Source organism: Channa argus, chromosome 14 (genome assembly GCF_033026475.1).
Source record: "Channa argus isolate prfri chromosome 14, Channa argus male v1.0, whole genome shotgun sequence".
Taxonomy (NCBI): domain Eukaryota; kingdom Metazoa; phylum Chordata; class Actinopteri; order Anabantiformes; family Channidae; genus Channa; species Channa argus.
Window position 1 is genome coordinate 24,035,912 of NC_090210.1, and position 23,493 is coordinate 24,059,404.

The 23,493-nt window shown below is 39.7% G+C and overlaps 2 protein-coding genes across 4 annotated transcripts in view; one reads left to right on the plus strand and one right to left on the minus strand.

Annotated features, from left to right (window-relative positions):
- The first annotated feature begins 2,265 nt into the window (after nt 1–2,265).
- Nucleotides 2,266–17,255, plus strand: LOC137098398 (neurofilament heavy polypeptide-like). 2 transcript variants are annotated; one of them, XM_067474615.1, is made up of 15 exons: nt 2,266–2,610; nt 3,695–3,750; nt 3,987–4,156; nt 4,442–4,623; nt 8,483–8,662; nt 9,568–9,684; nt 9,974–10,064; nt 12,516–12,571; nt 12,682–12,760; nt 13,491–14,135; nt 14,662–14,812; nt 15,417–15,748; nt 15,891–15,967; nt 16,278–16,328; nt 16,595–17,255. In XM_067474615.1, exons 1-14 carry the CDS (start codon nt 2,485–2,487, stop codon nt 16,320–16,322), a joined length of 2,307 nt encoding a protein of 768 aa, XP_067330716.1. In that variant the 5' UTR covers nt 2,266–2,484; the 3' UTR covers nt 16,323–16,328; nt 16,595–17,255. The 2 variants fall into 2 exon arrangements, with proteins under 2 accessions (XP_067330716.1, XP_067330717.1); XM_067474616.1 differs by lacking the exon at nt 9,568–9,684 and having other exon boundaries at nt 2,269–2,610.
- Nucleotides 15,595–23,493, minus strand: part of LOC137098397 (contactin-associated protein-like 4) — a 106,542-nt gene continuing 98,643 nt past the window's right edge. The window contains exons 25-29 of one of the 2 annotated variants that reach the window (XR_010910608.1): nt 21,898–21,976; nt 17,973–18,038; nt 17,027–17,088; nt 16,059–16,154; nt 15,595–15,733 (exon numbers count right to left, since the gene is read on the minus strand). The gene's annotated coding sequence lies outside the window, so the exon portion shown is untranslated. Of the gene's footprint in view, nt 15,734–16,058; nt 16,155–17,009; nt 17,089–17,972; nt 18,039–21,897; nt 21,977–23,493 lie in introns of those variants that run through there. The other variant, XR_010910607.1, reaches the window with a different exon arrangement.

Consider the following 23,493-nt stretch of genomic DNA (forward strand, 5'->3'; position numbering starts at 1 on the left):
ATAAAGCCTCCAACCGTTCACGCAGAGGTTTCTTCTGATTGTTGCCTGTAAGTAGTAACACACTCCCTGCTGGTTTGTGGTGGGTCCACAAACTGAAGACACACACAAAATAATCCAGATGAGATTGCCCATACATCAGATTGATTAGAGAATGAAAGCTCCAGTATCTGGTTTTTTTATTTTAATTTTTTTTTGCATCACACCTATTTGTAAAATGATTTGTAAAATTTGAACTGTTGGTTGACCAGTACAGAGCAGGTGCTGGGGGAGAAAGTTTAATTGAAACATTGAAAACAATAATTATTCATTGAAAACAATAATTAACATGTCCAGTCAGTGTGTGCATGAAAAATGTAAAACAGGTACATCTTTTTAGGCTTTTCTGTCATTGTCTCTCTCTCTCTCTCTCTCTCTCTCTCTCTCTCTCTCTCTCTCTCTCTCTCTCATCTATTTATTATATTTGTATACTGTTTAATAAGATGGCAATTACAAAATTACAATACGTCATTATCTTATGGAAGACATATTTTGCATGGGTTTTGGCATTTTAGCAATTACAATTAATCAATTGATCAAAACAATTAATCTATGAAATAGTCAGCAGATAAAACAAATGATAGCACTTTGTGCATTTTAATACGTTTTAACCCAATTTTGTGTGTGCATCTACTTCTGGTTTATGATATATGTAAAGTAATGTAATTCAGTGCTATTAAATATAATTGTATTTATAAATGCATGTATTTGTACTTACAGCGGATGTTGTGCACAGTATTGATCCTCAGATGAGATGTAAAACTCATGTTAAACTTGCTGCAAAGATCAAACTGTCACGCTTGTATTATAATTTCTGAATGTTATATTAGGTTGGGCAAACTCGTTTTCCAGCTAAACATGCTCAACCCTTAACTTCCAGCTTCTGACTGACTGAACACACCTGATCAGGTGATGAGCAGTGGTTAATACAGAGGTAGATTTTACTGCTGAGCTGTGCTTTTATTTTGAAAGTTGCAGCCGGAAATCCTGTTGTCCTTCATTGTGACTCGTAAGAAGAATGGATGGATAGATGGTAAATTAATGGAATGTATGACTGACAGAAGTTAGTTCAAATTTGAAGACTGAAGGAAACTTCCTCTTGACCCAGTGAAATTATTCTTTACAACTTGTTTTAAAGTCTCATCAATTTCTTCTGACAGGACTACAGTGGGAAAGTTTGCCTCAGCTGAAGAGCCTGTTATGTCCTGCTCCAAGTTTCCCACAAACAAAGCAATGAAAGAGGTGGTGTGTGATTTATTAAGGGATTATTCACTGGCAGTGAGCAGTACACGGAGGAATGCTGCCAGACATTGTGGTAGCTTATTTAGGAGAGAAACCTTGGTTCACCCATATTTAAAGCACACTATTTAGAATTTAAATGTATTCAATTTCTCATTTAAACCAGTATTACTTGTTCAATTTAGTGAAAAAGCTAAAAAAAAATTCACCATTGTTGCCATCGACCTTGAAGGGATCATTAATTGAGGTTGTTTTAAACCCACTTGTGCAACGAAAAATAAAGTTGAACCATTATAAAAATTCAAGTTCCTAAATTCAAGTTATGTAAAACGTAGTACATATAAATCAAAAAAAGTACAACAATTAAGGGTAGAAAGTAATTGTCAAAACAAAAGTTTTGACAAAAGTCAAAACATTTCCAGTGTAAATTATATCCTACAAGTAACAGGATATGTGAGAAATTTTACCTTATAGTTAAAATGTATGAACTTTAAATGCTGAATTATGAAACTTTAAACATGTCTTATCTGCTAAATGTAAATGAATAATTAAATACTCAGTCACACTCAACTATAAAAATTTCTTACCTTTTGCTAAAAAGTAAAGTAAAAATGTCTGAAATTTATGAAATCATACGTTTTACTTTATTGTAAATGGATTAGATTTATCTTAAAGACAATTTTAAAGGGAGGTTTATCCTCCTCTAAAATTGAATTAAGGAAAACTAACTGTGTTTTTTTGCAAAATAAAATAATAATAAAAAAATATTTTTTACCATGTTTTTCACATAAGATTTTAAAGTCAGTCAAATTTGCTTGACTCCTTTTATTTCATTGATAAAAAATATTCAGACTTATAATACATAATAAAAGTAACTAAAAATAAGAGGGAAGAGTATATTTGATAAGGCGTTTGTAATCATAAAAAGACGATACAATAGTATTAATATAGAATAAATACAGTTTTGTTTTGAAATTTCCTTTAAGAAAAAAGCCTATTTACTCATTTCTGCCGTCGTAGTCGTTGTCCACTCCTCTCTTCCCAGTATTCCCGGACTCCATTTCCCATGCTGCCTTGCGAGGGGGGCGTCCTCGGCGCACGTGGGTCGCGTGCTGAATAACAAGCATGAACTCAACTGTTAATAACTGTTCAGTCATTTTCCTCTTGTCCCGCAGTCTCCCGTAGTCTCGGACGGTCTGGTCGGGGGACATGTCGTCTCCTGTCTCTTCCCTCTTGGAGGAGGACGATGCTGCCCTGCTGGTTCTGATCCACCAGCACCTAAGGGTGAAGGGCTTCCTCGAAGCTGCCGAGATGCTGGAGAAACACGTCCCTCAGGTAAAAGTTTGGTCCCGTTCGTCAACACGGTCAGAACCTCAGTCATAGTTCAAACCTAAAACCCAGTTGATAAAATGGATTATTTTAGTGCGTTTCTCGCAGCGGACATGCGCGCTGTGCCGATTATATAAGAACCTGAATGAAACCTAAATGTCTCAGTGTCTTCAGCTCAGTCCTGTGTGTGTGTTTGTGCACATGGCTGCAGAAGGAAAAGAACATTGTGTTACAGCAGCTGCGTGGCCCGAAAAACCTCCTTACAGTTCTTGGACTTTCTGCTGATTAATGCGGATCAGATTATTCAGCCCCCTGACAGCTGCCATCATTTGTGGATCAATGGAAAATCAAACAGTGGCAATTTTTGAGAAAAAGCATCTTTTGCAGTTTTATTAAAAGATAAACACACGATTAAGAATCCATTCATTTTGGATTTTCAACTCATGGTGAGAAACAAAGAAACTGTTCCTAAGAAATAAACGTTTAAAAGTTGTGTTTTGGAGAGTGGAAAAAAACAAACAAACATAAAAACAATAATTCGATTAGTGTGAACTTTCTGGTGTCTCCAGGCACTTTGTGTCTATGTGAACTGCTCAGCTGTAGAAAACACTTTCTGACATTTTCATTGTCACGTTCTTGCACTTACATGCACAAACATTACATGCGTCTCACTACTTTTCTTTCTTTTTTTTTTTAAAAAACCTGCTCTTTCTTCAGCCACCAGTCGCAGCAAAAGTTTTGGAAAGACAACAACCGATAAAACAGCTCCTCAGTGTTAAAAATAATTTACCAGACGTTCTCCAAACGTGATCCCTGTCCATGTCCCCTGGACATTGTGACCACCAGTTTTGAACGGCTCAGTTTGGTTTGATATGTCATGGTTTCCACTCCAGCAACATGTGGCATCAAAGTGGCAGCATTCCTGAACGTGCACAGGAAATTAGTTTGTCCTCTGTCCCCTCTGGTCTGTCCACGTCCTCTTAGCTTAAGTTTGATTAGAGATGCAGTATTCAGTGTTCCAGTCCAAATGTACTGAGAGAAAGTGCATTAAATATACCGGCTGATAGTGTGTGTGTGTGTGTGTGTGCAGGTGGAGACGACACACGAGAGCTTCAACCTGCACGAAATCTACACCGGCTGGATGAAGTGAGTCACGCAAACAGGAGACTGAACTAAAACTCTGTAGATTAGAAGTGAAAGGAGAAGGTATCACTGTGCAGGAAGGTTCCTGAGGCTCTAAACATATGACTGAGCACAACTCACTGTTTTATTCCATGACTTTGCTTTTTTGAAAATGAGAGCTCAGCACGATGAAAAGAAACACACAATAGATGGACTGTATACAGCAAGTTGTCCAAACGAACTGTGTGTGTTTGTCGTAGACTCTGCTCTCCAGCTCAGGCTGCCAAGCAGGAAACCGAAGACTCTGACACCTCAAAGAAAAACGGCATCGAACCAGAAGCTGCCACCACAGAAGAAGGACTGGAGGAATGTGCACACGCCGAAGTCTCCATCATCACTGAAGATGAGGTGGATGTCAAACTCTCACTTGGTAAATATTTATTTGTGTGTTTTTTGTTTAAATCCATTTTATGGATGGAACATTTCATTCATTTATTAGATAAAAAAACAAATAATGTAAATCCAAAACAATTGTAAAGTCATTTTCTTTGTTTCCTTATGTACAAAAAGGGAAATTCTGCGTGAATCTGAGACGCCTGATTCTAAACATTACATCCCAGCTTGTGCTGTTTCTGTGAATAAATAAATATTAGTAATTAATAACCACTATCAGTGATTGTGACTCTAAAACACAACTTTTGCTGGGGTCTCTCAGAGCTCAGGGCAGAGGGTGTGGAGTCGGCCCCTGCAGACCTCACCTGTACGGGGGATGAAGCGGAGAGTGTCTCTGAGCAGCCGCCAGATGCTGCAGGCGAAATAAAGACTGCGACAAACTTGGACGACAAGCGCGTCCACTCCTCCGACAGCGAAGGGGAGAAAGGAGAAATGGAGAAAAAGGTGAGCAGAGAGCAGCATCTGACACAAATACTGCATCATTAGAAATGTGTACACAGTACTGAGGAATCCAGTGACGAGTAAAAGCAGAACTCACCTGCAGCTCCACTGTGGGATTTGTCACTGCAGCAGTTTGATTCCTGGAAATGTGAGAAATTAATTTTGGGACAGAAAAATACCGTCCCGGTCCAGATGCAGTTTTAATAATAATAATAATAATAATAATAATGATCATGATGATCATTATTAATATTAAGAATAATGGTCGTCATCACCTGAAATGGCCTGTTCTGCATCATGAGTACATTTACTCACGGTACATAAAGTATATTTTAATGTGAATACTTCTACTTACCATATAGTATTGATGAAGCATGTAGAACAAATCTGGACCAGACTTTCATGTTACCAACAGCATCAAGTTCAATAGTGTTGAATACAACCCCCATATCAAAAACGGACGATGTGTAAATCATAAATACAAAAATGCTGCAATCATTTGCAAATCTCATAAACAGACATTTGATCATTTCAGGGAAAATATTCAGCTCATTTTGATTTTGATGGCAGCAACACTTCTCCAAAAAGATGGAACAGTGTGATGTTTTCCATGTGTAGCGTCTCCTCTTCTTTTAACAACAGTCTGTAAACATCTGGGAAGTGAGGAGACCAGTTGCTGGAGTGTAGCAGAGGAATGTTGTAGTATTAACAGTTGTGTTTGACCTTTAAGTGCAGCAAAATGAATCTGGCAGTTTATTTTCTCCTCACAGCCTTTACACATATGACCTGCTTTCAGACACCTGAAACATAAGCTTTTACTCATTAAGAAATCTATCTAATTCCTGTGAGGAGAATTTTGGAGTTTTTTTTTTTTTTACAGTGGGCCAAAATATGTTCCTCATGGCAAAAAAGAGGAAGCTTAGGCGAAGCTTCGATGATACTGGAACGGTCCTTCTTGTTCGAGCTGGGCTCTACGCTCACATCCATTTGAATAATGACTCGTTCTGCAGTGGTGGTGAAGCTCTTTTTAAATACCACCTGGCCTCCCTGGCTTGATACGTGAAGGACACTTTGTGTTCTTTAGGTTTGTCCGTTACGTCCCCAAAGTAAGGGTGCAGAACCACCTGGGCTTCAAAAACCATGTTCTACTTTTTTCTCAACTCTTATAGAAGCTTAGAAACAGTCGCAATGTCTGATTGAATTTGAAGTTGATCCTGCTGCTCTTTGAGCCACCTGACACCACAGAGCTTCCATTTTTCTGCAAGATCTCAAGTTGAGCATTGGTAGCAGCGATGGCAGCATTCACTTCCAATTGTCCCTGTTCTGCCCTAAGTTTAGCTTCTTCCACCTTAAGCTTAACTTCTTGCTCCTAGTGTGTTTTTCCCTGATGCTTCAGCCTTAGTGAATAAAGCCGCTCTTTCTAGTTCAACCTTAAAGTTTACTGATGAAGCTGAAGATGCTACAGAGCCTCAGAACTTGGATTGGATTTCCTGGATCCCCTTGAGGACACCACAGACACACTGTCTTCACGACATACATCATCACTTGTCCCTTTTGCTTTCTCTGATTTGCCTCTTTAATCCAACAGGAACATCGTCACAAAATGTCCTAAATAAACTTGACCTTGGCTCAAACCAGTATTAAATATGATTTGCTCTTCAGATTTAAGCATGTAGATTACTTCTTTGACTGAAGTATTTATATGACAAAACTCACCAAACGGTTGCTTGAACTGTCGTCCGTTTGGTTTTCACGAGCTCCATGCAACAATCATCATCCATTAAACAAAGTCTGTTGTTCTTTTGTTTCGCCAGCTGGTCCAACTTGGCCTTTCTTGCATCTATTAGACTTTGCAAAGGCCTTAAGACATAGTTCTTCCACAATAGCTGGATCAGTTTCTCTTTCCATTATTCACTGAATGTTAATCCACGTGTTTAGTCCACGTAGAGATGGTTCCTTAAAACTTCTTTCTATTGGTGAAAGGTCTGGACTGCAGACAGGCCAGTTCAGCACCCAGACTCCTCTCCTGTGAAGCTGTGCTGTTGTGGTGGACGCAGTATGTGGTTTAGCAATGTCTTGCTGAAATATACAAAGCCTTCACTGAAAGAGTCTTTTAGAGCATATGTTGCTCTAAAACCTCTCTTCAGCATTGATGGTGGCCACAGCACAGGCACTAATTTACCCTCATACCATCAGAGATGCAGGCTTTTGAACTGTCCACTGATAACAAGCTGGATGGACCCTCTTCTCTTTTGTCCACAGGACACGGCGTCCACAGTTTTCCACTTTGCCTCAGAGCATTTTAAATGAGTTTGGCCCAGAGAAACATGGCACTGTTTCTGGATCGTGGATCACATATGGCTTCTTCTTTTGCATGATCTGGTTTTTAATTTCAACCATGTCCCTTTCGCACAGAGATTCCTCCCGATTCTCTGAATCTTTGGATGATATTACATCTTGTAGATGATGGGATCTTAAAGACTTCACACATTTACATTGAGGATTTTTCTGAAATTGTTCCACTATTTTTAGACATAGTTTGTCACAGATTGATGAACCTCTGCCCATCTTTACATTTTGAGAGTCTCTGTGAAATGCTTCTGTTATATCCAGTCAAGTTACTGACTGATGGGGTTGTACTTTGTATTTACTTTAGTGAGTCAGAGACATTCCTGTCTTTCTGCAGTACTGCTACTCATGAGCAGGTACTTGACTAAGAGCTTGAATTCTGCTTGTAGTGCAGCATGTTTTTAAGCAGCGTATTGATGTGTTGCTCTCTCAGCCTTTGATTATTAAACCCTCAGCTCCTGCAAGTCGAGCTTCCTTTAGGTCATTTTCAGCATTTTAAACATGTTGAACTGTGCTTTGTTTTATTTAAACTGAGTGGGCTACTGATATATGGTCATTTAAAAAAAGAAAAAGAAAAACTAAATAAGTGACAAGTTGAGATTGAACTTGCAGCAGACACCCACACATACACATATCTGCTGTCCAGTCAGTGTAATAATGTGCTGATGAACAGCAGCTACAGTGTTATTTGAAACACACACACACTCACACACTCACACACTCACACACACACTCTCACTCCTTGCTCATCCATCCTGTATCTGATTGAGTTGGCTTGTTCCGTTGTTATTGGTTGTGTGTGTTGTTTTATGTGGGCCCAGTGATGCAGGAGGTAACACTGTTTGGACAGAGACTGTGTGTGAAGCTGCTTGAAACCCCGTTAACACTGTGTCTGACAGCAGCACACTGATTACTAGAGATGAACTTTGTAAGAAGATAAACATAATTTCACAAATGTGGATCCCATGTGTTTTTATGGATCTATTTTTGTTGTTGTTGTTGTTTCAATCACAATCTTGCCCATTTGAGATGAATCAAATGTCTCTACAACCACTGAATGAATTGTGATAAAGTGTCCCACAGACTGTGCTGGTTCCAAAATGAAAACTTCTGTTGTGTAGATACAAACAAAAACTCTCTTCTTGCTCATGTTTCCTCGTCTGCAGCAGCACAGCTCACCTGTACGTACGTACACAGCAGAACATTTAGCCTTTACCCAACTTTAGATCACTTCCAAATCACCACGTTTGCTCCTTTTTACTTTTGGTTTGTTTTCTCCAAATCAGTTTTCTATTGTGTTGAGCTCAAACGCTGTGCTGTCTAATTAGAGTAGCTGGACCTCGATTGTGTAAAATCCTAATTCAGACAGCAATAGAAAGCTGAACTCAGAGGCCTCAAACAAGCCTCTGAGTTCAGCTTTCAGAAAGCATTAAAAACCTCGACATTATGAGCACTGGGAATAAAGAGTCTATGTGGCAGAAGATCCAAGTTCCTGTTTGTGCATATTTTGCAGTCGCCTCCCGCTGAAGTGTTTGCAGAGGCGTCTAATGATGCAGAAAGCTGTGACGATGTGGCAGCCTCCCAAAATGACCCCGAGCAGGACGGAGCGCAGGCCGCTGAACTGACCGAGGCCTGCGGCTCAGACGGCGAGCGGAGGGAGGAAACTAAAAGGGACGGTGATGAGCCAGAGCAGGTTAGTGACCCGGGGCTGAATCTCAAGTATGTGATCGTACAAGTTCCAGCCTCTGATGTATTTACATTTCACCACTGCCTCTAATTTTATCTGTTTTGACAGTCTGTAATTTTCCACACGTTTTCTCTCAGCTGCTTCGGTCTCACCAGTGGACATTAATCAGGCTTTTCGAACTCCTGGTGTCCACTGCTTTCAACCCAAACTGCCCAGAAAGGAGCAGAATTGATTAATCAGTTCTTACCTCAGCTCATAAAACCCAGAGCAGCTGTTGGTCCTGGCTTTGCCAAGCCTCCGTCCCCTCAGCTGCCCCTCTGCACATGTGGAACGTCTTTCACAGAGGACTGTGACTGGCTCAAGTGCTTGTGTTTGGGCTTTGAACGACCAGTAGGAAACGCTGCAGGCTGTTTTCTCGCTGACTTACGAGGTTGTTAATGATTTTCTGCCACACAAAGGTTTGGGATTTAAATGTCACCGTGTCTGTTGTTGGCAGCGAGGACAATGAACGAGCCACAATCACGACAATGATTTTGAGGTTTTACAAAACTTTGCAAGGTGACTTGTGTGTGTGTGTGGGAACTGCACATGATGCAAAGGTTAAAATAGTTTGAACAGACAGACCCAGACTGTAGCAGCACTGCAGGCGTGGCTCAGTGCACTGGACCAGACTGGAACATTTCAATAAGTTTTCTGGTCCCAACAGGTCAGAATTTAATTAAATTAGGCAACTGCCAACATTTCATTAACATAGTTTTTTTTTTTTTTGCTTTACATTATTAATCTGAACTGCTGAGAAACTTGGTTTTAACAGATGTCACCACGTCTCTTGATCTCAACTTAACCAGGAGAAGAGAAAGTTTGCAAAAAGTATTAAAAAGAACTCTAGCTTCATTCTGCTGTTTCCTCAGGAGCCAGAAGAAACCATGGATCCCACTAATGTCACAGCTGAAACCTCAGTCAGTCAAACAGAGGTCACACTTTCTTGCACTCAGGAGGAAGACGACAAAGAGGACAGTGCTGCAAAGGTGCAGTACTGTTTCGTGTTTGTGATATTTGTAAAAGTACCAGTGCTTTTTCTTCCTCGGCCCATGTTTCAGTACATCTAAGTGTGATTCTAATGATCGGGGTCTACACCATTCATGAATCCCTGCAGTTGTTGTACCAGCAGCTCACGTCCACTTCATTAAATCAGGAACAACTCACAGTGACTGGAAAGGATCAAATTTCTGTTGTGGTGTAGGAGGGAAAAAGCCGAGAGAAGCTCTTCGTGTTTGCTGTTGGAGACTGTTGTTGACCTGTTGCTTCCTTCTGCAGCCGCCTGGTTCGGCTGAGTCCAGCTCCTCAGACCTGACGGCTCACGAGGCCAATGAGCAGCTGGCAGAGAGCGAAGCCCCGCCCCCTGCAGGTACAAACAACCAACAGACGTTTGATAATCCATTTTTTTTCTGTCTGTCTCACTGCGCTGACGACTTGCACGCTGTTGTGAAGAAAGTGCTCAGAGGGTTCAGTGTCGTTAAAGGGCGTTTTCAACTTGCTCTCTGATTTAGATTAGTGTGTAAATGTATGCGAATGCTTTTAATGTCCCTCTGACTTCCCTATATTAAAATATTTCTCCAATTCTAGCTGAAAAACTCCTCCAGATGACATCATCTGAACTCCTAATGACGTAAAACCCCTCCGAGTGATGTCATCTGGGGGATTTTTTAAAAAGCAAGTTGATTACAAACTCTATAGTTTGACATCATCTGAACTGAAGATTCCTCCAAGTGATGTCATCTGGAGGCATTTTTCAGCTAAAAATCAGAGAGAGATTTTGATGCAGGGAAGTCAATGGGAAGTTTAATGGCATTTACTAGTTCAAAACCATTTAAAGACTTTTCATCATCTAAACAGAGGAAATGTACAAAGATCGGTTGTTAGAATAAATTCACATCCCGGGAGGTTTTTGTTTTAATGAGTGTTGGTTCGAATATGAAAAATATTGCTTTGATAAAAAGAGGACAAATTCATGAGCGGCCTTCTGCAGAAAAGACCCACAGCTTTTCACCATAGGAGTCTGATGTGTTGTAGTGAAGCAGATTTGAAACATTAGACCGGCGTCACACTTGCATGTTAATGTGTTTGTTATCTACTAGCTGCTGAATGATTGAGAGTGTGTGTGTGTGTGTGTGTGTTAATGCAAGTCAATGCATGACAATTATGACACGCTCATTTCTGGAAATGCAGTGAATGTAACCTTAACGTTAGTAACTTAAACTCCATCCGTCTGCATAACCAGCCAGCTTATGGATAACTGAGGAAGGTTTGTACCTGTTCTTATGAACAGGGAGTGACTCCACACTCTGTGTGTGTGTGTGTGTGTGTGTGTGTGTGTGTGTGTGTGTGTGTGTGTGTGTGTGTGTTGAGAGCAGTTCTCTGTGTTAGAGTCTCTCACCTGTAACTCACAGGGCCTGCAGGTTTAGTTAGCAGTTGCAATAGTTTAACATCTTAATTTCTCCATCACAATAGTTAATGATCATTTTTAATATTTATCTATTTGTGCAAATATCTAAATGACCAGAGCTGGAAAAGCTGCTTGAATGAATTAAAGAATTTTGCTAAAAATCTTAAAAGGCCTAATGTGGAATAACAGAGTAGATGAAGGTGTGTACAACTGTGAGGGCTCTGAAAGGTTAGAAAGGGCTTTAAAGGATGAGGAGAAACATTTATACTAATTTCCAACTCTGTTACATTTTAAGCAGACGGAACTGAGTGTAATGTGTTTTCATTTCACACTGATAATCATTGAAAACAAAAGGGAGGAAGCTTGTAGCACAAACTGACCTTAAAAGCAGCCACAATCTAATTACTTTAGACATTTCTGTCTTTAATTTCACACTGGATGTATTTTAACTTGTTTCCTTTATCACTGACAGCACTGTGTATTTACGGTCTGAGAACTTTTAGTTGGATCTTTTTGTTTTGCAGGAAGAAGGAACAGACAGTAAAAAGACTGATGCTGAAAATTAAATCTTCAGCTTCAAAACTTGTAAACATTTCAACATCCAGAGAAACTGCTTCATTTTCCACCACGTCAGCCACTGGTTTCACTCCTTACAGCAGGTTGTTCAGCTTGTCAGAAGTCGTTAAGCGAAGCCGTGATGAGTGTGAGAATTAGCATCACCTCATTCACCAATTTCAATGAAATCACGACTGCAGAAACTAAGTAAAACATTTTGACTCTATTAACCGTTTAGCACCACGCTTAATATTTGCAGTAATGGTGTAGAGTTCATAAAATGTCTGCTGTGGAAAAGACTAAAGTAGTACAGGAGACTGTAGTGAGCTTGATTTGAACTGAAAAAAGACAACTCACTGAAAACTGAAGATGAGCTGAATCTTACATCTGGGTTTGCTGGAAGGGTCAGTGTCTCATGTGGAAAAGCTCAGCAGTAACGTAAGGAAACTGCAGGTGATGCAAAATGTGCTTTGGTATTAAATGATCTCATCTCTCACTGTTTGTATGAACTTATGAAGGGAGCATTAATGGTGTTTGTCTCAGTATTTGTCACAGAAAACGGTGTTAAATTCTCATAGCTGGAGCCAGTGTGGTAGAATCTGGGGCCATGTTGAGGAGCAGCTTCCAGTTACATTTAGATTTCAGAGTCAAAATGTCCTTGTTGTACTTTTGTACGTTTGTTTTTTTACATGTTATTTTATGCTGCATTGCAGAATTGTATTGTCCTTTGGAGCTTTAGTCTTTATGCTCATTTCTTTTGTCAGTTTGCTGTTAGTGTTGATCTTCAGCATGTGTGTAATTCTCAAGTGTAGTTCAGACTTTATAAAGACAGTTGAGTTTATTGTTTTCTCTTCCCAGATCCAGACTCTGAAAGTGCAGAGGAAAAGCTGGAAAAGAAGGAGCAGATTTCCGAGGTACTACAGACGTATTTGTTTATTGGGAATGGTGTGGACGAGCAGGACAACATGCAGTGATGTCCAAACACATTCTAAAAGCATTAACTGGTTGTTGTTTATTCACTCAGGGTGGTGCAGCTACGTCCCCATCAACGCTGGAGGGGCAGGTGGAGATGCCAACCAGTGACCCCCACATCACAGAGACCGGTATTGTACTTTCATTCACACTGCTCATCTGAAACAGTAACACAACCACCTTTTAACATGGCGTTAAGTACAGGAGGAAGAGCTACAACACAGACCAGTCGTCTATGCTAATGATCGGACCCCTTTCTGGTTTGCACACAGTTCAGTCTGCACACGTGCGGGTGCTTCCATCACAGCTGGAAACCTGCTTCTTTCAAAAGTAACCCGTCAACACTAAAAGATCAGATGGGACAGAAAATAGATAACGGTGCATAAAAATTCATACGATGCAGAAGACATTATAGCTCAGGTGATCGGATCAGGTTTTGGAGCTAACACTGATTTCCAAGGAAACTGCTGGAAGTGATATCAGATATGTAGTTTGCAGAGAAAAGTGTGTTACTGACTTAATAACTCAGTCAGAAGATAATCTGATTAGAGTGTGGTGAGCCTTGCTGCATACAGATAGATATTATCATTTTAAATTGAATCTTTCTTTACTTTGTTAGCATTCTTCTCATCAAACCCCAGGGTGTGTGTTTGTTTTTTCCCCAAGCAGGAGAAATATAATTTGAATTCCGCCCAATAATGGAACAATATTCAGTTGTGGAGAGAGAGCAGTGACATTTGCACAAACATTGAAGTGCAACCAACTTCTGAATCTAAATCATTGTGTTTTTTTTTTTTTTTTTTGAACACCACCATAATCATTCTGCATGCTCCCAGTCAGCTGTTCATTCTGTGTCTGTAGTGATGGTGGAAGCTGCGGCAGAGCGAGCAGACCCAGAGGACTCCATCATTCTCAACATCCAAGTCGAAGATGGTGACGCTGCTGAGAGAGAAACCAGTCAGCTGCTCCCTGAGGAGGCTGCACAGTCCTGCAATGACTTCGACCCCCTGAAAAAGAAGAACAGGAAGAAAAAGAAGAGGAGCAAAAAGGAAATGGAAACAGCACCTGCAGATTCACTGGCCCCAGACAAATCCACATCCACCTCAGAGACACTGAGTGATGCTCCTCTTAGCTCCTGCTCTGCCAAAAAGAAAAGGGGAGAGAAAATGAGACAGGAGGAGGTGGCAGAGGAAGACACCTCTCAGGTAGCTCCATCAGAGAAGAAAGTGGGTAAGAAAAGGAGGCGAGAGAGAGACAAAGTGGAAGAGGAGGATGTGGAAACTCCTGTTGTTCATTCAGAAAATAAAAGAAAAAAGAAAAAGAAGGTTAAATACGTGGAGAAGGAGGAGAGCAACGTGGGAAAGGTGGAGAATCCTGAGAGTCTGACAGAAACAGAGGGAAAAAAGAAGAAAAAGAGGAAAAAGAGAGAACAGGAGACAGAGGAGCAGTGTGATGAACAACCAGCAGGGGGCAACAAAGACACACAGGAGAAACTGGACACAACAGGTAAAGTCATGAAAATACTGCTTTATACAGCAGCACTTCTACCTACAGCAGAGTGGTACTTTCAGATATATTGAGTACATTTCTGAGTATCTTTTGCACATTAGGTACATAAGTAGCTGTACTGTAGTAAGGTGATGATTATTAAGGATACTAATTAGTTTTTTGTACACATCTAAAATGTTGAGTAAAGTTGAGAACCACTTCATAAACCTGATTTCTGACTAGTTGAAAATGCAACCTTCATTTAATTTCTTCTATTCATTAACTGACCCGTTAGTGAATAGAAATCAAAAAGCAAATGTTGGGATAGACACCAGAGAAACTTAACTTTTTAAACTTCACAATTCTGCTGTAACCTGCAAACTAATTCTCAGGTGAAAAATCAGACTGTATAAATATTTCCCTCATGATTTTAGCAGAGAATAGATTGAATTCAATGTACCAAGTTACCAGCTGTTAATGAACATTTACACTAAAGAATTTTAGCTCTATTCAGTGATTTGTAGCTGTCTTTCTGCTCCTGTAGACGGAAACTCGTCTCAGACGTCCTCGGCGAAAAAGAAACACCGTCTGAGGAAGAAGCTCAGCCTAAAGAAAAGACTCAGGCTCCACAAGAAAGATGAGCGGAGGAAGAAGAGGAGGCACAATGGACAGACTGTGAGCTCAGGCAAAAACAAGTCAGTGGATTTTGTCTTCAGATCATTTACTAAAGTAAAAGTACTAATCCCAAACTGAAAATAGTAAAATCAAGTCAGAATCCTACCTTCAAAAATCAGGAAAATTACAAGAATGAAGCAAAACAGCAGGTATAGTATTAATATTGACTGTGTTTACTGATTAATAGGCAACATTTACTGTAGTTGGATAAGATGAAGTGGCTTTTTTTGTAAAAGTAAACTATCAAACTAATCTTTGATCACTTTCCTTATTGATTCATTGCATTTAGAAGTCTCAGTTGCAATGGAGCAGAAGTAAATCAAAACAGGCAGTTTAAAAATTAGTTTCTCCAAACAGATGAGTGTTACATCAATGTAAGATTCAAACCGGGTCATTGAACAGTAAAAATTTTTGAAGGCTTTGTGGAACAAAAATGTGTAGTTTAACAACAATATGATCCAAATTCTGAGGCCACATTAGTTGTTCAGGTAGTTTTTATTGATGCACTGACAGGTTCTAAAATGAATTAAACATTGTCACCTTGATGCAAGAAAAACTCATTTTTTCAGGATTCAAGTGTGAAGAGACTAAACATGTTAATTAAGACCAATTTTAATGTTTCAGACAAAAACAGAACCAAGATGCACCTAAAAGATCCCAACCTGACTCTGCCCAGGAGGATGATGCACCAAAGAAGAAGAAAAGGGTGACTGCTGAACAGGAAGAGAACTCAAAGGAAAACCACCCTCCGAAGACGAGGAAGAAGAAAAAGGTGAAGGAGGACGATGAAAGTGGTGTGGTGAGCGACCTGAGTGCAGAGATTCCTGAAGCAGTCTCATCTCTGCTCTCAAACAAATGTAAAAAGAAGAAGAAAATGAAGGCTGGTGAATACGAGGAGACAACAGAAAGGCCACCTGCAGTCACTGAGAGCCAGGATCCACCTGTGAAGAAAAAGAGTGAGAAACTTTCTGCTTTTCATTTAACACATTTACTTTCCTCACATGGGCAGAATTACCTGTAAACATTTTTAAAGAGCCAAAGTGAGGAGTTTCTGGTCTGTACAGGTTAATACCTGAGTGTTCTGACTAATGTTTGCAGAGAAGAAGAGAAGAGAGGACGAAGTGAAAGAAACTGAACCTGCTGCAGACGACAACACTCCCACTTCTGTTTCTACGGTACAGGACACACCTGTCTAACACATTTTAGTAACCTCCCAGATTGCTTTCAGCAATTCTCATACTAAAACAATGAATTGGCTCCACTCACCTTAACACCTGTCAGTCTTGAATCTGATTTTGCCTTTGGTCTGTGCAGTAGAACTGTTGAAACACAGGGAAACTCCCTGCTCCACTGAGGGTTTGTCTGCAAAAATATAGAAAGTTACCAGTATTGTATGTTGCACCTGTAGTTACTATGAAAAGCTAAGCAAGCTACTGCAAAACTTAGTTAAATACAAAATAATTAAATTGTATTTTTTTTCTATAGTTTCAGAAAAAGAAGTCCCTCAAAAGGAAAATCTTTTCAGATTAAATCTGGGTGAGTTTTTCTCTTTGCACTTGACAATATGGAAACTTATTTAAGAAGTAGATGTGTAAAACTTACCTGGCTCAGAGGAAATTAAACCCACCAAGTCCTCAGACAGTAGCCCCCTATATGCTCCTGTAAGACAAACCATGTGTGGAGGTAGAATTTAATGTTGGACTCTGTCTGTGCTAAGAGAACTGTCTGCAGGCTTTACCTTCATATTTTACAGCAATGAGGTGGAAACAGTCTTTGTGCTAATTGTTATTTTTCTCCCACAGTCTCTGATCCTTCAGAAATAAGGACGACCTGCATGATGTTTGTGCCTCTCGTGATAAATGGGTCCTTCTCATCACTTTCTCTAAAACTGGAAGAAGTGTCAGTGCATGTTTTACAGCACAACGTCTCTAGAGGCAGAATAATACACTGTCAAGTTCTACTGATGAAACTACATGTGACCTGTAACCTATTTTTTTGGGCTGGTATCTGTCACTACTACAGATTAAAACGCAGTGAACAGTTCTGCTACTTTACCTCTATACTGTCTAATGACTGGCTCTGAAAATGCAACATATCTATGATTTCAGTAGAGAAGCTGGAGGAGGTTGTGCATGGATCATAATCTTCACCTCAAGAGTTTTCACTACGTGAAGCCATGAACACTGTGCCTCAGTCATGTAATTAAATGTGCACACCATAAAAATTGATGTTACCTTATTGTTGTTAGTCTTCCTCTCTCATTGGGACATCAGGTGGACTTTCCAATGGCAGTAGGCTGTGAAACATTCAGAGTAGATCCCGTTGAATTAGTGCCCCCTCCCTTTAGTAATAAAAGCTGTGTTTACATCACTTTCCTAACTATGCACCCGCTTCAGTGTTGGACGTTGCACCAACATGTTTTGTTTTTCGGACTGAAGCAGAAAATAAAGAAATTCTACAGTTTCTCTTGCTGTTTTTTGTTGAATTCACTTCACATAGCAGCTGCTATTTATTTTTCCAGATGTTTTAAAATTAGCATCCAGGTCAAAATTAAAGGGCAACTTCCCTCATTATCCACTTGTAAAACTAGTTTTACAATTCAGTGTATTAGAACATGCAAGTTTCTAACCTTAAAAACTCCAAATTAAGTCACCTGGAGGAGTTTTCAGCTAAGCTGGTTGTTGATGCAGTCTTAGTCAAACCTTTGTACACGTTACTGCCTTTTTAACTCTTTCAATTTAAAAAGTATTTTTTCCTCTACACACACTAACTCAAAAACAAGCTTCTTGTGGCCTCAGATCAGGTGCTGCCAGAGTCACATCTCATGCACACACTTACACATCAATGTGGGAGCAACTAACTTAGGGTTCAGTGTCTTGTTCGAGGACACTTTGACATGTGACTGAAGGAGCCGGGGATCAAACCAACAACCCTGAGATTGGTAGACGACTGCTGTACCTCCAGGGCAACGGGCCACAAGTTAAAGCTATTACATGATATTAATGCTTATATTAGTAAATGTTCAGCTGGCAGCAGGTACTAAAACGAGAAATGTCTACAAACTCAGCTCTGGTGAGTAAAAAGGTTCTGATGGTTTTAGTACCAAAAAATCAAACAAACATTGCTTCAGTGTTTGACAGTTCAGACGCATTAAAATATAAAGTAAAAAGGAAAAAGTACCTGCAGTTTGGTTTCATCCTGACTGAGCACAATGCGGAGTACAGTGGTACAGTGGTGGGGTTTCTCCTGTTGAACAAAGATGTGTTTATAACAAACAGTCACCTTTGACCTCGTCATCTTTGATCATCAGAAGGCAAATAACCAAATAATGTCTGACCCCCTCCCCCCAAATATTAGCTTCCTATAGTCAGCGAGAATTACTGGTGTCCATTTCACATCAATGGACAACACATTTCACAAATATCACAAAAAGTCATCAGAATTGTGGGTCTTCAATCAACTTCTACCTTTAATATTCAGATTTTTTTGATTTATTCAACTGACATTTCATTGTGGGAATTATGCATAATTTCAACAAATCTAGCATTTAGAATGCGGGAAATTTTTGTACAAATTTAGAGCGATGTTAAAACATCACTTTGATAAATCGTGTGGTTTTACTCTAGTTGTGGTTCAGAAGATTCAGCTTTTCAATAAAACAATGAGAAAACAATGAGAAGACACTCAAATATAAACCTACATGTTTACTGTATTTACTGTAACTCCCATATTCTAAGTTTGATGACACTCAAACTTAAACTGTTGAGAGTTGCTGCATTAATCTCAGACACAATTAGCGGGCGACAGTGTTGGATTTGATCCAGGACGGCTACCAGCAGACCGACTGTGCTTGACTCTGATAATATATAATTACAGAACTGATTCCACAGCTTTTAAGTGGCTGTAATAACATCTGTGGCTTTGGATGTTCACTGTGTGAAGGTTTTCTCCTAAGCCTCATGCACGACTTATAAAACAAGACATTTAAAAAACTACTTTGCTGTGACTCCAACACCTCAGTGAATAAACTGATAAACCGAAAACAGCAGCTGTAAAGTTACAGGTTTTGACTAGTTCAGGGACACAATGGATCTGAGCCTCTATAGATTATTACTGGACCCGACGGAAGGTTTCTGTAGATTTTTTTTCTCTTCTGCCACAACACTCACGTTGTCACTCTAGTTGCTTCAAATTGTAAATTATTAGAGGCATCATTAGAATCCATTTTGCAGAAGAGCACACAGCTGCCTGCCTGCACGTGTGTGTGTGTGTGTTTGTGTGTATGCTCCATTAAAGTGTAAATCTGTATAATCTAATTTTTCTCACTGAGACAAATGGCAGATTATTTGCATGAGTAATTCCGGCTGCAGAAAAACAAATTATGTGTTATTACAGAGGAGGGAATGTTGCTAATAAAAAAAAATGTATTGGGTGCATCAGAGGGCTTTTACCATGGAACACAGTTCAGCCTGCAGTTTAAATTTGTGCTAAACGTCCAGTTACTTTTTGTTCTGTGGGAACAGAAACAATTTTTATTTATTTTATTTTTTTGCCAAACACAGGTAATGAAGGATTTCATGCAAACTACAGCCCAATTAATATGTATTGTGGTTTCTACAGCCAAGAAGCTGGAGCAGCCTTTCAGGGCTGATTGTGGACATTTCAGTCAGTGGTGAAAGTAACTAATTACATTTACTGAAGCTTCAATGTGACTTTCACTCAACAATAAAGGTCCTCAAGGACCCTTCCTCTGCTTTTCCAACTATCCCTGCACTACCCACTGCTGATTACTAACAAGCAGAACAGAGGAATCCAATCCAACAGCTCGACCATAATTTCTAACTTTTACAATTTTTTAATTTCTCAGTTTTTAAGCTGAAACTGTGAGAAAATTGTTCACTGTTTATTGCTGAGGTAATTGTGGAGTGGTGTCATCATACTGGAGCACACTATACGAAGAGGTGGTTGCACTGTGTGACCCTGTTGGTTCATTTAAATAAGGGGCCAAAACATAGAGAGAAGACCTGCATACTGTCCACATCTTGTCCAAATTGTCCAAAGACAACAGATAATTAAACTGCTGTTTTGCTGTGACTTTAATGTTATCTGGATATTTATTTGTGATGGGCATAGGAGATATGTATATCATCAGAAAGTGTTAATCACTGAATTTAAAATCAATTATTAAAAATTATTACACTGGGGCAATGTGTAAAAGGCAAATACTGGACTTTCTTTGGAAAAAAGGCAAAACATCTTTTCCTTTCAGCGAATCATGTGCCTCCATCTAACTCTGTCCTCTGCATCCTCTTCTCTCACACCAACTAACTTCATGTCATCTCCTCTTTGCTCTTCCTCTAGACCTCCTGCCTGGCAGCTCCAACCTCAGCATCCTTAACTCGATCCGTTCCAACCTGCCTGCACTCGCCTCTTCACCTCTTTTCCACACTCACCGTTGCTCTGAACCGTTGACCCTAAGTACTTAAAGTCCTGCACCTTCTTCACCTCTGCTCCCTGTAACCTCACCGTTCCACCTGGGTCCCTCTCATTGACACACATGTATTCTGTCTTGCTGCAGCTAAGCTTCATTCCTCTGTTTTCCAGAGCAGACCTCCACCTCTCTAGATGTTCCTCCACCTGCTCCCTGCTCTCACTACAAATAACAATGTCATCTGCAAACATCATAGTCCAGGGAGATTCTTGTCTAACCTCATCTGTCAGTCTGTCCATCACCAGAGCAAACAAGAACGGGCTCAAAGCCGATCCTTGATGCAGACCCACCTCCACCTTGAACTTCACGTTCTCTAACTCTACGAAGACACAATGCAACTCCCTCTGACCTTCTCTGTCCTTCTCCATCAGCATCCTCAAAGCAAATACTGCACCTGTTGTTCTCTTTCTAGGCATGAAACCATATTGCTGCTCACAAATGTTCACCTCTGCCCTTAGCAGAGCTTCCACTACTATTTCCCACAACTTCATTGTTTTGCTCAGCAGCTTTATTCCTCTGTAGTTGCCACAACTCTGCACATCCAACTTTAAAAAAGGTTATAACATACAACTATAAAACTAACCAGAACAGTGTACATTAATAGTGTATTAAATGCAAAGTCATGATTTTCAGCTGTTGCATTTCAGAAAGCAGTGCAACATCTTAATGGGTTATCTAAGGAAGACTGAGGGGACTTGATCCTGACAAAAACATTTATTTAAACAGGTTTTCAGGCCTCCACTAACTTCTATTGACTATCTGACTTAGAGCAGATATTAACTTCCAGGGGTTGAAGCACTAACAGTAGGATATTTGATGGTTCTGCAGTTTTCGTATCATTGTCACACTGAAAGAAAAAAAAACATTTAAACTGTGTCTTTTTTCATTTAAAGGTCAACAACATGGCTTCTGATTAAAGTGAGTTTCATGGCGCTTGTTCACTCTCCAGTTTGTTTAATTTCAACAAACGTGGGCGATTATGAGAAACCAAGCATAATTTGATTTAATCCCAAGGGGAATTTTCTATTTTAATCTACCGACATGTTCATGGAGCTTCAACAGTAAGTGTTGAACATGTTGGGGTCGGAGGAGCTGGATGCTGATTACAGTGCAGGCGAGACCACCCCACACCCAAGAGCTCTGAATAAACACCTCAAAGTGGCACTTGCAAATCTTTGGTGTCATTTATCTAATGTCTGCTCTCCAGTAAGAATAATTACACTTTGTCTAGACGATAGATGCAAAGCACAGAAGGTCATGGAAGGGTTAAAACAATTACCTGCAGCGTAATCTTTATACTAAGTGCTGCATCCTCAGCAACAACATATTCAGCACATGCACAAGCTGAACAAGTTCGTGTCTGATGGAGCGAAGCACAAACAGCATCAGAGCTGCATTAACCGTCAGTAATTAAACCTCATTTCACGCTGCTGCGGAGCAACTTGTCAGAATCACAGGGGACGCTCGCAAACATCACACCTGTCAATCAATTCCCCAACCTCTCTGACCACTAATCAGCAACACTGATGCTCAAACAAGCTACGTGGGTTTTATTTTTCATTTTCCCAGGTTTTTACTCTGTCGCCATCTATTGAAGACAAGATTTTAACTCACCATGGCAAAAGTAGAACCTCATGGGCATTTGGCTCCAAGACTCAAAGAGTCTGTCTTCTTTCATGTGCAAAGAATCAATCTGCAAACAAATACGACACAAGAGGGAAGAGTTAGCACCTCTTTCAAAAACCACTTAATCATTAAGTAAATCCTCCACCAGTTGGCAAAACTACACATTAGACTTTGGTTAAACACGGTTCATAAAGACTTTAGCCATGACTTTATACCAATATTCCGTGACCCAACATAACAAACTAACTATTAATTCCCAAATGTTTTATACAGTGGCAATTTGTAATAATTCTATATTATTGCAGTTTATTACTTGATAAACTCCTGCTGGGAAATAAAGGATTCCATACTGTACCAAAAAGCAAAATACAAGTAAAGCAGTGTAAAAAAGTGTAAAAGTGTTTTCATAGGTCTTTACAGACTTTTGCAATGTAAGGAGTAACTCAAACAAATCAGGCATTAACACCACGTGATCTGGTTTTTAAAATATTATGAACTAATAAATGCAGATGTATCATTATGAGTTAACCACCTGTCAGGACATAAAGTGGTTAAAATCAGCTCCACCTTTACGAAGACTGACCTTTGACCCCTATTTTTTTATTAACTACTGTACGTCTAACCATAATTAGTAATTGTTTAAAATACATTGTTTTGTTATTGGATAACTTTTACTTTTGTACTTTAGGTGAAAACGACATTATGCGTAGAAGAGGTACTTATAGGTGAAGTATTTCTTTAGGCCAATACACGTGTTTTACTTGAGTATTGAGTTTGTGTACTTCTACCACCTCTGTACACAATGTTACTGCGTAGCTGCAGACAGAGGGGCCATGCTCACCCTGGTCCTCCATCATAATACTAAGACTGTATTAAGGTTGTGTATCATCTGTGTGAATACATAACTGAAATATAGGTTACACTTATTTAATGTATTTTAAAGCCACTTTCAGATAGTTTGGGTTTTTTCTAAACCAAGCTTGGAAACATTTAACCGTAACTAAAAATATAACGTCGTTCAGCAAACAGCTCACAAATATTAAGTGATTATTGGTACTGTGTTACAATATCTATGTAAATAGAGAAGACAAGCATTTATGATACTTTATGAATACAGGGACACAACAGCAAGAGTTGCACACAAGTAAATTAAAATGAAATTGGTTAAAATTCAGAGGTGGTGAGTAACCAAGTACATTTAGTAAACTACTGTACTTAAGCACAAATTTATGGCATTCATACTCTATTAGCCCATTTAAATTTTAGTCCGCTTCTAATTTTACTCCACTGTATTACTGTCTTCTTTTCCTTTCAGCTGTTCCCTTTCAGGGGTCTCCACAGCGAATCATGTGCCTCCATCTAACCCTGTCCTCTGCATCCTCTTCTCGCACACCAACTAACTTCATGTCCTCTCTCACTACATCCATAAATCTCCTCTTTGTTCTTCCTCTAGACCTCCTGCCTGGCAGCTCCAACCTCAGCATCCTTCTACCGATATATTCACAGTTTCTCCTCTGAACATGTCCAAACCACCTCAATCTGGCCTCTCTGACTTTATCTCCAACACATCTAACATGAGCTGTC

Bases quoted from the DNA above. Each gene is read 5' to 3' on its own strand.
- LOC137098398 (XM_067474615.1), top strand. From the start codon at position 2,485: ATGTCGTCTCCTGTCTCTTCCCTCTTGGAGGAGGACGATGCTGCCCTG. The intron at 2,611-3,694 runs GTAAAAGTTTGG...GTGTGTGTGCAG, and splicing joins TGGAGAAACACGTCCCTCAG to GTGGAGACGACACACGAGAG. The intron at 4,624-8,482 runs GTGAGCAGAGAG...CATATTTTGCAG, and splicing joins AAGGAGAAATGGAGAAAAAG to TCGCCTCCCGCTGAAGTGTT.